Source organism: Syngnathus scovelli, chromosome 16 (assembly GCF_024217435.2).
Source record: "Syngnathus scovelli strain Florida chromosome 16, RoL_Ssco_1.2, whole genome shotgun sequence".
In the NCBI taxonomy this organism is placed as follows: Eukaryota; Metazoa; Chordata; class Actinopteri; order Syngnathiformes; family Syngnathidae; genus Syngnathus; species Syngnathus scovelli.
The window spans coordinates 4,107,657-4,120,525 of NC_090862.1; the positions used below are offsets into that span (position 1 = coordinate 4,107,657).

At 40.9% G+C, this 12,869-nt stretch overlaps 1 protein-coding gene and 1 long non-coding RNA gene across 6 annotated transcripts; one reads left to right on the forward strand and one right to left on the reverse strand.

Annotated features, from left to right (window-relative positions):
- Positions 1-1,536: 1,536 nt before the first annotated feature.
- On the forward strand, positions 1,537-12,058 carry rbbp6 (retinoblastoma binding protein 6). Of its 5 annotated transcripts, none has more exons than XM_049744837.2 (20): positions 1,538-2,007; positions 2,637-2,733; positions 3,062-3,110; positions 4,950-4,994; positions 5,090-5,172; positions 5,251-5,347; positions 5,440-5,579; positions 5,650-5,822; positions 5,890-5,993; positions 6,160-6,294; positions 6,384-6,436; positions 6,599-6,638; positions 6,818-6,851; positions 6,931-6,955; positions 7,031-7,330; positions 7,401-7,511; positions 7,687-9,390; positions 9,460-9,568; positions 9,882-10,374; positions 10,744-12,058. In XM_049744837.2, the coding sequence occupies exons 1-20, from the start codon at positions 1,842-1,844 to the stop codon at positions 11,634-11,636; spliced, it is 4,851 nt and encodes a 1,616-aa protein (XP_049600794.1). In that variant the 5' UTR covers positions 1,538-1,841; the 3' UTR covers positions 11,637-12,058. The 5 variants fall into 5 exon arrangements, with proteins under 5 accessions (XP_049600760.1, XP_049600794.1, XP_049600765.1 ...); XM_049744808.2 differs by having other exon boundaries at positions 9,882-10,095; positions 10,162-12,058; XM_049744804.2 differs by having other exon boundaries at positions 9,882-10,014; positions 10,075-12,058.
- On the reverse strand, positions 4,964-6,740 carry LOC125983556 (uncharacterized). Its single transcript, XR_007486740.2, has 2 exons — positions 6,324-6,740; positions 4,964-5,796 (listed from the first exon to the last, which is right to left on the reverse strand). It is a non-coding gene; the product is annotated as an uncharacterized lncRNA (long non-coding RNA).
- Positions 12,059-12,869: the final 811 nt, after the last annotated feature.

The window sequence follows — 12,869 nt, forward strand, 5'->3', positions numbered from 1 at the left end:
AAATCCCTCCCCGGAGCGGAGCAAGCAGGAGAGAAAGAGAGAAACAGAGTTGTGTGCAAAACACTTTCTCAAACCTCTCTCTCTTTCCAATTGATCTCCATCCATCTGTGTTTTGAGCTAAATCCAACCAATCACCTCACAGATCCCCCCCCAGTAACACACTGTCCTCTGGTTTGCTAGCAATATGCTTGTCAATAGTCGGTGCTCAATGGACCTTTAAGCAGGTGCACAGGGTTCATTCCAAAGTTATTCCCTCATTTGTTGGTGTAAGGACCGGACATATTTTGTTTTAATTAAGCAATGCAGATCAGTGCAGAGCAGTGGTGCAGTGCCAAATGGGAGTCATTAGGATGTCTTCATCCTGTTGGAAGACACATGATCTATACCTGAGTGACACTGGGTTGCATGTTTTGCCCAAGAATAGGTTTCATTTTACCCTGCACAGATTTAAGAAATACTGTTCCGGATGCAGCAAATTAACCCCAGCAACATAATTGTCCACCTTCAAATAGTGCATTAGAATAGGTGCTGTTTCCAATAACAACAGTCACAACAATGTTTATTGTTTTTTAAAGGATTTTATTGGAAAGACAGAGATCAGACGCATTGGAGCAATGTTTTATCTTGGCTCAGGGCCTAAAAATGGACCTCATCCTAGACACAGTCACTGCAGTGCAGAATAACTCACATGGGCACACGATAAATAATGTTTTGTCTCCCTCCAGAGGATGATTTAAAATGCACGAATAGAACTGAAGTCAACTAAAAATGTAACGGGCAATATTTACATTTTGATGTTGAAAATACAAATTGGCAATAATATATAATAATGAAAAAGATAAATGCAATTTCCAATTATTAATATGGACAAAGGAAATCGATTGCATAAACAAATTTAAACGAATGCCAAAGTATGTACTCCATGAAAATTACTTTGCGCGCATGCGCTGAGTTGGAAACCCCCAAGAAGACCCAGAAAAGGTCAGTTGATGTTTAGGGTTCACCGTTTTTAAATGGGGGGGGGGGGGGGCTTATTCTAATGGGTTATTATTATTATTATTATTATTATTATTATTATTATTATTATTATTATTATTATTATTATTATTATTATTATTATTATTATAGAATTAGTACCAACTTTAAATGACAGCTCTCGCTCAAACAGGTACTCCCACTGATCGAAACATTGTGCTGCTTTCAAGTCCATAGGGATGTTCTAATCTTTAAAGTCACGTGTGGGCATAACCCTCTAACGTCATAATCTATGGCATGATGGGTGTGTAATATATAACTAATATATATTATTGGTGTTTTTATTAAAAACTTGAAAGAAATATATCTTGGTTTGCTATTTTAAATTAATGATCACGATGTGTTCACTGTTTCTTGCATGAACAACCAACCACTATTTAATCTTTTAATTATTTTGAAAGGAGAAATAAGAATTGATATGTCTTTAGAATATTTATGAATAAGCAAACGATTTCAAGTAAGTCTTTCATCAACACCTTATCAGAGAAGGACGTTATTCGCAACGCCGACGTGTTCATGAGCACTTGAACGCAGCATCAACCGGCTCTTTGCTGACGAGCCGTCGCTTGTGGAAACAGCTCGTAGTTCCTGTCAGCGAGAAACTTGTGCCGAAAGCCACATTTAGTGCGATGAAAGCACAAATTGGACTCGAAAGCGACTTACTCGGCCTCGCCTTAACTACCTACTGCGGTTCTACCAGAGCTTGAGAGATGACATATGTTCTAGTGTCTACTTTACCAGACACTTGTTAGCTAAAGCTAGCTAAGCTAATATACGAGCACGCGTCCTGTCTGCTTAGTCCCAACATGACTCATATACATTATAAATTCTCCTCCAAACTCAGCTACTCCACGGTGGTGTTTGATGGACCCCACATCACGCTGACGGATCTGAAGGAGCGGATCATGGGCAGGGAGAAGCTACGAGCCGGTGATTGCGACCTGCAGATAACCAATGCGCAAACCAAAGAAGGTAATATGACATTTGCAGGTGTCGATGTGCGAATGTGTGATTTGTTGTCTAACAGATTTTTGGAAACTTGAATATTGGTGAGAAAACACGTGGTCCAGCGTTGCCAGCTGCCTCGTGGGTCTAAATCAGTGGTGCGTTCAAAATCTCCAATATAGTCTTTGTCTGTGTTGAATCAAAGGCAAAAAAAATCTGGTTCGAATCTGTAATCGATTGCAAAACAGAAGAAATGAACTATGCACAGCAACCATGTTTCCCCATCATTTAATGGCTGCGCAGTTTTACTCACTCTGGGAATACAGCGGTCACTATTTAGTTTTGCAATCACGTCTGCTTGCTTAATGCTTATACACAAGAGGAAATGCAAATGCTATTGACAGGCTAGCATCAGTGTCGCTATGTTAAGCAACAGACGTTTGAACACAAATGGTGGAGCAATCCATGTAGATGGGAAATAGAACAACCCCAGTGGTCAATTGTAACATTACAAGTTCAAATAAATCAGATTTAGCAAGGTTTAAAACAATCCCAACACTGTAAACTCAAGCGTGAGTGTCTGAGACAAACACAAAAAGACGTTTAGGGCAAATTAATCCTGCATCTTGTCTAAATAATTTCTTTTATTCCCTCAGAGTATACAGACGAGGAAGCGCTTATCCCCAAAGGCTCTTCGGTGATTGTCAGGAGGGTCCCAAACATCAGAGTCGCTCACAAAAAGTCTAAAACCATGTAAGTGTCAACACTTCTATGAAATACATTCAACCCTGCTTTTAATAGCACTTGTTTTTTGTTTGTTTACATTGGTCGTATGCTCCTCAAATAAATAGATGAAGGCAGGTTTATTAAAGGGAACTTAACTTTGTTTTTGTACCTGCTTGGAAAGTAGTAAAAGCCCTCAGTGGAACAATCCGGTAAACAATAATTTACATAACTAAGAGATTTCAGTGTTAATGTGTAACCAAGTGGTGCAAGGAAAGGGAAGTCATCCAACAATGTGTTTTCAGAGTAACATCAAATCATCAACTGTAGTCAATATTTTTGTTTTTTCATGTTTTAGTGAACGTTCAGATGCCCGTGGCCTCTTTGCCTCTGGAGTCGTCAAAGCAGTACGTAACCAAACCACCACACACCAAACCTAATAAATAATCAGTTATTTTTGCAAGTAAAATATTATGCAAAGGTCTTTCAAATTTGACTCCTTTAGCTACATTATGAACATTTGTGAACTCAAAGGAACTGCTTGCCTGAGAACCAAGTAAGATATAATAATAATATAATATTCAAAGAGTTGATCTAGAGCCTCTTTTAATTGCTGATTAATTTACATAAATTAATACCAAAGCTCAAATAGAAAGTCCCTTATTTGCACAACAGTCTGATCTTTGGTTTGCATTTCCACAGGAGTATTTACTTCAACTTGCCCGATAGTCAACCAAAAGCACAATGCTGCCACGGGTATTATTTGCAATAAAAATAAAAAAACACATGCACACAAACTCTGATATCGTCATAAAAAGATATTGTTATATTAGTCTCGTATTTTTACTCGTGTTTTCAAGCTCGCTCAGTATGAAGGGAGTGCCAAGTGCAGACTGGGCGGGTCAAAACTTTTTATCAGGCAGGCAATTTTTGGTGGCTGATAAAAAAAAAAAAAGCCAACTGTTGCTTCACCGTGCTCCATCTGACTCACTTCCAAAGCTGCAAGGCAATTTTAGATTAATATCAAATTCTTACACTGTATGAAGAAGAAAGATGCATGCAAATGATTTCAAAGGTAGCATCAAATGTTTTTTTTCTTTTGCGCCTCCCGGCACAAAAACTTAAAAACAAATAATTTTAAAAAAATAAAATACATTCCTTCCCTATGTTGAAATAAGTAGTTTTAAGCTTTTGAGTCAGTCTTATCAACCGAAGTTTTGATTGCTCTATAATCGAGACAACATATAACAGACTCGCGTTACGCAATTCAGTCCAACAGTAACACTAAATGCTTCTTATCAAGCTTTTACTTGTTTACTGACCTGACTTGATTTTTCTCTCTGATTTCTCAGTAGGAGAAGTGTCTGCCTTCTCTCCTTAGCATTGATTCCATTTGGACACTAGAAAGCTTCCTCTGTTTTTTCTTCAAATAAAGGTGTTCTGATGAAGCTGCCCAATGTATGATGTGTTTGATTTCAATTCAGTTCATGATGTCAACTCTTCCAATTAGCTTCAACGGTCTGATGTTTCAGAAAAGTTGCAGATGACGCAACGGGATTAATAGATTAATAATATCAATACATAATGCCGACTGTTTTGTAATCTTCTCTGCTTGTTTCACGTTATTTTTTGTGTTGGTGGCTCCTCAGCAAATACGCAGGTCATGTGACTTGGCTATCCAATGATGGACACTCAGCTTTTGGGTGGAATGTCATTGGGTGCCATTGTCCTACTCAATTGTTAGAAAAGAAATCCCACGCTTGTCGCCCAGTATGTGACCATTGTGACCATAAAAGCATAAAAGCAAAGTCAGCTTTGTCCTCCTATTCAAAAATGGTCACAACTGTCAATCCACAAAATATGAAAAAAAACAGAATACATTGTATAATGTGTAAAAATAGATTTTGATGATTAAATTGTGATTTATTTTTATCTTCCGCGTGTCGAGGCAGAAATCCAGACTGGTCACTGATGTGGTCTAACCAGAGAATTTTTTTAAATCACCACAATTTAGATTTGTAGCTTTCAGCAGCATGTGCAGTAGCAGAAGAAGACTATGGTAATGTTTTTCCCCCCCCCCCACCCATACAAATGTGCTTAACCACTGAGCAAAGTGATACTTAACCAACGACCACATACTTTTGCATAATTACATAACGTGCTTTTTCTTCATTATGAAATGGCCTGAATCTCTCGAAATGTAGTTTTTTTTTCAGTGAACTGGATTTGTGTTCAATTCTTAACAGATGGATGACAAGAGTTCTTCCAAAAGCCTCCCTTTATTCTCCAAGGTATGCTCTTAGTCATTCTCACCGATCAGTATTTTATTTTTATTCAAATGTGTGTAGTCTCTTCTGGCCACGCAAACCTTTTCCTCTCCGTGCAGATGGTGAACCTGGCATCTGCTGACGTGTCAGAGGATGATAAAATCAAAGTGATGATGAATCAGTCCTCATACGACCCCACGACGTGAGTTCCCGTTTTTCGATTAAATATTTAATTTTCGTATGCTCACGGTGATCCAATAATTTCCTTATGTCCCTCTAGTTACAATAAAAAGATAGCTGGGGTGCTCCCCGCCAACTACACCTGTTTTCGCTGTGGAAGCGCCGGACACCATATTAGAAAATGTCCATCCAGCGGGGTATGAGCAAGATCAGATTTTTAAAAATTTGCAGTATTTGGATTTTCTTTGTAGATCAGTCAACTGAACATTTCTTTGTGTTTCATTAACAGGATAAAAATTTCGACGCTCCTCCAAAGATTAAAAAAAGCAGCGGGATTCCTCGCTCCTTCCTGGTGGAGGTGGATGACCCCACCATTAAAGGAGCCATGTTGACGAATTGCGGACGTTTTGCAATTCCCGCCATCGATGCGTGAGTGTGCCTGGTTAATTCTGTAAGTTGGGAAATAAGGAAAGGAGCCATTGTTTGTTTGTTTTTGCAGTCAGGCGTACGCCGTGGGCAAGAAAGAGAAACATCCCTTTTTGCATAAAGAGGAGAGTGAGCCGCAGGATGAGTTGCTTCCTGTGCCTGAGGAGCTTCAATGTCTGATCTGTCATGACCTTCTCGTGGATTCGGTGGTCATACCATGCTGTGGAAACAGTTATTGTGATGACTGTGAGTATCTGAGAAGCACACCCAATATTATTATTCTGTTCAGAAACATCATTCTGTCCTTCTTCAGGTATCCGTACAACCTTGCTGGACTCGGAAGGACACGTCTGTCCCACTTGTAACCAATCCGATGTATCTCCGGATACGTTAATAGCCAATAAATTCCTCCGTCAGGTAAAGTCGCAAAGGGATGATGAGTTGAAATCATTGCTACTGGATTATTTTGTTTTTTTGCAATCTATTCTATGTTTATCGTTACACTCTCACATTTTCCAGAATGCTTTTCACTGCAGTCCTGTAATGTTTTTCTTTCCCCATTTATTGTTTGTGTATGACACAGGCTGTGAATAACTTTAAAAAAGAGAAAGACGTCACCAAAAGTCTGAAGGGAAAGTCCAGCGCCCCAACACCGAACCCTGTTCCTTCTCCTGTAGCCACCCAACAACAAATCCACCAGTCCACCCACAACCTGCAGGTATTCTATTTATAAAAAGTAGAACTTACTGGAGATATGTTATTTGTCTCTCATCTTGTCTTTCTCTTCCTATCTCACGATGCCCGTAGGCTGCTGTTAATGAGCCTGCAGCTCGTCCTGGTTCCAGCCTACAATCTTCGGTGTATGTATCCAAATTATTATTCATACTGCTAGAAAAAGTATCAAATGATAGTCGAGCTCATTGGCAACAACTTAAGAGGTCTTGTTGTCATATCTCGCTTATCTATCTGGTTATATAACTTGCCTACAACTGTAAACAATGTCTTTTTTTTTTTTTACACAGGGAAGCGGAAGAAAAAGCACAAGATGAGCCAATGACACAAGTGAGTTTCTTTCCACACATTAAGTGAAAAAATCTCGAGTTAGATGCCTAGTTCTGAAAATGTATTTGCGAGTCGTTCTTATCAAAATATACCTTGGATATGTTGAGATCCCAGGACAGTGTTTTAAATTGTGAAAAAAATATATTTTGTTTCGAAATGTATCTTTGGTTTCTGATCAGGTTCACAATGACTCAGTGCAGAGGATCTCCTTAGGTAAGAAAGTGTTTTTGCCCGTACTGCTTAATATCTGCTCTGTTAACTATTTTTTTTTTTTCTCGTCCTCAAATCAAAGTTCAAACACCAACCAGCATTCACAGGTCAGTAAAATCAATATATGCGGGTTTAGCTTAACTCCACGCACAATTTCAAAACTCTTCATATCTTTCCTACAGTTCCTCCTTGCCCTCAGTTTGTCCTCCGGGAGTTCCAGCTGAATTCCAGCCCCTCCCTCCCGCCTCATCTTCCAATCCATCCGCTCCTCCGCCTCTCTTCCTCGGCCACCTCTTTCGTTCATTGCCTGCAGGTCAGCAGTATCTAAGTCACCCTCCAGGACACCCAGTGGCCCTGCCTAATTGGACACACCCAAACCTTCAGGGTACCCCCATCCCTCCCCTCATGCCCTCTTCGTCCTCCTCCATCCCTCCTCACATTCAGAGGGAATGGTTCAGTCATCATAGACACAGGAGCGAAAGGTGAAGAACATGTCGGCAGATTCAGATATCTTTATTTTTCCATTCAATTGTGCATGATTGCATCCTTCAGGTCTCCTGACACCCGATCCACCTACAGACGCTCCTCTCGTTCGAAGTCCAAATCATCTCGTTCATCAAGCAGGTCCAGTCGGTCCCGCTCAAAATCACACGGCCGATCAAGGTAGAGCTTTTACGCATTTTATGCATTTACCTTGATATTGGATCCAGATCACTTTTTTATTTATTTATTTATTTACCTATTTAATTAATTTTATTTTGTGCATTAGAAATATTCCTACTGCTTATAATGCATTTCCAAACATGGGCATCAAGAATTTGTTTCTATCTTCCACCAGGTCACCATACTCTCGTCACAGAGTGTCACACACCCGCACCAATCCCTCTCGCTCCTACAACTATGGTTACAAGAGGTCCCACTCGCCCACGGCCTCCTCATCATCTTCTCCCCGTGAGGGTCCTCGCTCTACGTCGCAGTCAGATCACCGCAAAAAACGCCATCACAGTAAAAAGTCTTCTCACGGCGGATACAAATCCAGGAGACGAGAGGAACGCTCTCCGCCTTCCTCCAAACACGCCGAAGGACACGCTTATGCCGCCGAGGCGACAAGCAGCCAGGAGCCAAATACAGATTACTACGAGGAATGGAAAAGACAATATAAAGAGTGGTATGATAAATATTTTAGCAGTTATGTCAGCCACTACCACCAACTTCCGCCTCCCCCGAATCCCGTATGGGCGGACCGAGCAGAAAACCACTCCAGCTACAATTTCGACTCGTTCGGCCATTTCCAACATAGCCCTTTGACGCGCCGCCATTCTCCTCCATCTCAGTCATCCAACGACAGTCGCTCCAGTCGCTCTCAATCTTCTAGCGAGGGTCGTTCTCCTCCGTCTCGATCATCAAGCGACTCTAGCTCCCCTCCGCCTCGCTCGCCACCATCTAAGAACGCCACCACGAAGGACGGCCGGGCTCAGGGGGCGACGGCAAATGAACGAATAAAAAAATGTGAGGTGTCAGAAGACAACACCCGTTCTGCTGATGCTACACACGCAACAGGAAGGAAGGAGAAAAGGAAACGTCGTAATACCGCCAGTGACTCAATCCCGCACAGTGATGTTTCAGATGCTGTCCAAAATTCACTGAAATCAAATGAACAGAAGAAACAGAAACAAGAAAATAAAAAGAAATGTAAAAAAGAGTCAAACTCTCAGCGACAGGATGAGAAGAGCGGTCAGAATGTCAAATCCAGTAAAAAGGCTTCCAAAGTGGAAAAAGACAAACACACTGAAGTCTCAAAAGCTGCTAAATCCGAGAGCGAGGGGAAAAATAAAGAAAGCAGTACCCTCGAAATCCCCGAAGATGAAAGTCCACAGCTTGTTGACAAAGAAAAGCCGCAAGAGCCGAAGAAAGAGGAAAAGAAACCGCTGAAAAACATTTGGGAGGAAGGGATGAAAGTGAGACCACAGAAGAAGATTAGCATCAACATCAAACTGGATGCAAAAAGATCTGAGGAGAAAACAGAAATACAGGAAGGACCTTTAGAGAGGGGTGATGCGAAAGAAGATGGTGAGAAGTTAGAGGGAGAAGCTCCGGTTCCCGAAAAGCAGCAGGCCGCTGGGCTTCATGAACTTCATACAGCAGAAGAGAAAGATGGGACAGAACCTGAAAAGGGTGATGAGCAACTGAATATAAAGGAGACTGAAGGAGATGAAACGAGAAATGTGACGGACAATGAAAGAGTGACCGGTAACGACGGAGAACAAGAGAGTCTGATTGTGGAGGAGAACATCGAGGAGGAAAGCGAGAGGAACGATGACGGAGAAAAAGAAAGGGCGAGGGAGATTGAGGAGGAGGACATCTTGGCAAACGATGAGCGAGCAATACAGCCAGACGAGTCAGTTGTCAAAGAGTTGCCACAAGAGTCAAACCCAGAAGAAGAATTGATGGAGGGAGTGACGATGAAGAACAAAAGTGATGAAGACACTGTGATGATGTCACACTCCAGTGAAAGGCTAAACATTACAGCGGACGGTGACAGGTGAGGAATCCATATTTAATTTCATGCTGGGTTATCTTCCTCTTATGCTGCTTTTACTTTGGCAAACAGTAGCACTTTCATGGTGGACCCCGAGGGAGGTGAGGAGTCTCCGGAGAGGAGAATCCAGGTGACAACAACCCCACAGGAACAGAAAGACGACACGCTTGAGCTTCTGCAGGTGTGTGACTCTCAGTCTCATTGCTGTTAATATTTATAGTAACACTACAAATAATGATCTTCTCACAGAGGAGCTTTGTTGATGTGATATTTTGTGAGTAAGCAACCTCAGTTATATATATTGGGGGCAAAAAAAGGCTAGTACAGTATTGTTGTTTTTGTTTTTTTTTGTCTTAAAAATTGACTAAACTCAAATTGAACCTTAAGAAGTATTTCCCATAGGGAATTATGTAAATCTATTTAATACAGGTGCTCCAAAGTGTGCAAAAAGTGAACAAATGATCAAGTCACAGTTTTCCTTTATTTTTTTTTAGGTCCCTTTCTTCAATTTGGAGGAAGAGGAACCTGAAGTGGGTGAATTAGAACCTCTTTCATTAGTGCCACCACCACCACCGGAAGAAGAACCTGAAGAATTGGGTGAATTAGAACCTCTTTCATTCGTGCCACCTCCACCACCGGAAGAAGAACTTGAAGAGAGTGAATTAGAACCTCTTTCATTAGTGCCACCACCACCACCGGCAGAAGAACCTGAAGAAGAGGGTGAATTAGAACCTCTTTCATTAGTGCCGCCACCACCACCACCGGCAGAAGAACCTGAAGAAGAGGGTGAATTAGAACCTCTTTCATTCGTGCCACCTCCACCACTGGAAGAAGAACTTGAAGAGAGTGAATTAGAACCTCTTTCATTAGTGCCACCTCCACCTCCACCACCGGAAGAAGAACCTGAAAAAGAGAGTGAATTAGAACCTCTTTTATTCATGCTACCTCCATCACTGGAAGAAGAACCTGAAGAGAGTGAATTAGAACCTCTTTCATTAATGCCACCTCCACCACCGAAAGAAGAACCTGAAAAAGAGAGTGAATTAGAACCTCTTTCATTCATGCTACTTCCACCACTGGAAGAAGAACCTGAAAAAGAGAGTGAATTACAACCTCTTTCATTTATGCCACCTCCACCACTGGAAGAAGAACCTGAAAAAGAGGGTGAATTAGAACCTCTTTCATTCGTGCCACCTCCACCACCACTGGAAGAAGAACCTGAAGAAGAGCGTGAATTAGAACGTCTTTCATTCGTGCCACCTCCACCATCGGAAGAAGAACCTGAAAAAGAGGGTGAATTAGAACCTCTTTCATTCATGCCACCTCCACCACTGGAAGAAGAACCTGAATTAGAACCTCTTTCATTAGTGCCACTGGTGACACCGGGCCATGGGGAAACTCAGGAAAATTCTGAGCAAGAGAGTCAAAGGTCAGGTGAGCCACAGACAGATGATGAAACCAGGCAGAGAAACGCTTCTCTGGCTCCCTCAAGCGGCCAATACGGAAATGACAGCAGGGACACTGAAATGGGAGGAAAGACTGAAGCGGATGAGCCAGTAGATCTTGAGACCAACTGGAAAGGTGAGGAGGGGAGGATAGAAGAGACAGAAAAAGTGCTACCGATCTTAATCCAATCCTCCTTGACAGCACATGAGGACGACAAGAAGGACAGCGTACAGGAAGTCAACGTAGACGGACACAATTCAGCCAATCACAATGAGCCAAATGTCATATCAGATGCAAAAAGCACAGAGGAGGATTGTCGCCACGTCTACCAGCATCACAATACGGAAAGTAAATCGGACAACAGAAATAGTCCTCCACCAAGAGTTGAAGAGTCTAGCAGGTCTAGCCTGGCATCAAAGCCGTCCAAGCACCACCATCAAGCTAAGCCCCGAGGACCACCCCCCTCCAAACATTCAGACACACCCCCTGTTAAGGACAAACCCATGAGCAGAGAGGAGATGTGGAAACGGTACAAGATGGAAAAACTGTTAAAAGAAAGCCAACAACAAGGCCAAGCGGTGACGCAGCCCGAGAGGGAAGCGAGTCGTCATCATCACGGCGAGGCAAAAGCAGAGCGAGCGGGAGGAGACAAGCCCTCCAGTCACAACGGCAGCAGCGTGAAGAAGAGCGAGCATGAAAGGAGGCCAAAGAAGCACAAGAAAGACAAACACGGAGATGCAGAACGGGAAGAACTAGAAAGGAAACACAAAAAGTCCAAAAAGAAAAATGAGGACACTCATTGAGGAAGAACGCCTTGGCTTTAGATTTTTTAAAGTGCCTGACTACATTAGTTTAATTTCTGCTTTTTATGTTAAGATTAAGTGAAAGGCGTTCGATGATGAGTGAAATGCAAAAAAAAAAAAAAATGCACTTTATTGTTTAGATGGAGCAGAAGTCGAAGATAGCAAATGTTACATTTCCTAAGATTATTTAATTTGATTCCCGCAGAGTAATAATGCACAGAGAATTTTGCTGAAGCATTTTTTGAGGTTAATTTATGGTGATAATTTATTTTTAATTGAATCTCTGTTGCTTTTAATTTCGGAAGGAATCATGCGGCCCTGTGTTTTGTTGGAATTAAAAACAATTATGCGTTGAAATTTTTTTTTTTTTTTTCCCTTGTTGAAGTTGATGACTGCTGCAAAAATAAAAGAAGAAAACCTTTTTTTTATTATTTATTATTAAGCCTCACTAAAGTGGACGAGAATGAGACCAATGTAAGTTGACCACTTTGCAACCACCCGACACAAATATCTGCTTCTGTCTTTGCAATTATCGGATAAATACACACCAAATTATCAAAATGCGTGCCCTTCGATGATCCCTGACCCAAATCTTTTTGAAAATCTGTTGACAGAGCTGAAACATGACATCTGAAGCAGCCATCAAACTTGGGACAACTGGAGAAGTTTGCAAGATACCTGCTGAGAGGAGCACAAGTATGTATCACTCAAACGTACACAAGTTGTTTGATTGCCTCTAATTTTTTATTGTTTATTACATTTTAAATCCTGGCCACAATATATAGATATTATGTAGTTCATGGTAACAGCATGTCCTGTAAGTCTGTGTGTGGGCAAAGTGTAATTCTATGCGCTCATCATGAATAAATTAAGCAGGCATTGACTGCAAAAGCACACACACACACACATTCAGCTCACTAAAAACATACTTGAAATTAAATTAGTGTAAAAGCATTCAGACTTTGGATACACAGACAAAATGTAGTTTTTTTAAAAAAAATTATTTTGCATAGGATTCATTAAAATAGGCATTTTCCTTAAATTATTTTTTTTAGAAGAAGAAAAAAAGTTCTACATCCATAGTATTAGTCTCTTCATTGTAGAACAGATTAATTTCAATTTTCTCAATGATGGTGTGGTGTATAAAAATCTAATTATTAAATATAAAAAATAAATATTATATACGTATATTAAATTAAATATAAATTATATTCAATATAAATTATATTATTT

Excerpts from the sequence above, each read along its gene's own strand:
- rbbp6 (XM_049744802.2), top strand. The coding sequence starts at position 1,842 with ATGACTCATATACATTATAAATTCTCCTCCAAACTCAGCTACTCCACG. Across the intron at positions 5,173-5,250 it reads TCCTCATACGACCCCACGAC|TTACAATAAAAAGATAGCTG; the intron begins GTGAGTTCCCGT and ends ATGTCCCTCTAG. Across the intron at positions 6,852-6,930 it reads AGTGCAGAGGATCTCCTTAG|TTCAAACACCAACCAGCATT; the intron begins GTAAGAAAGTGT and ends CTCAAATCAAAG.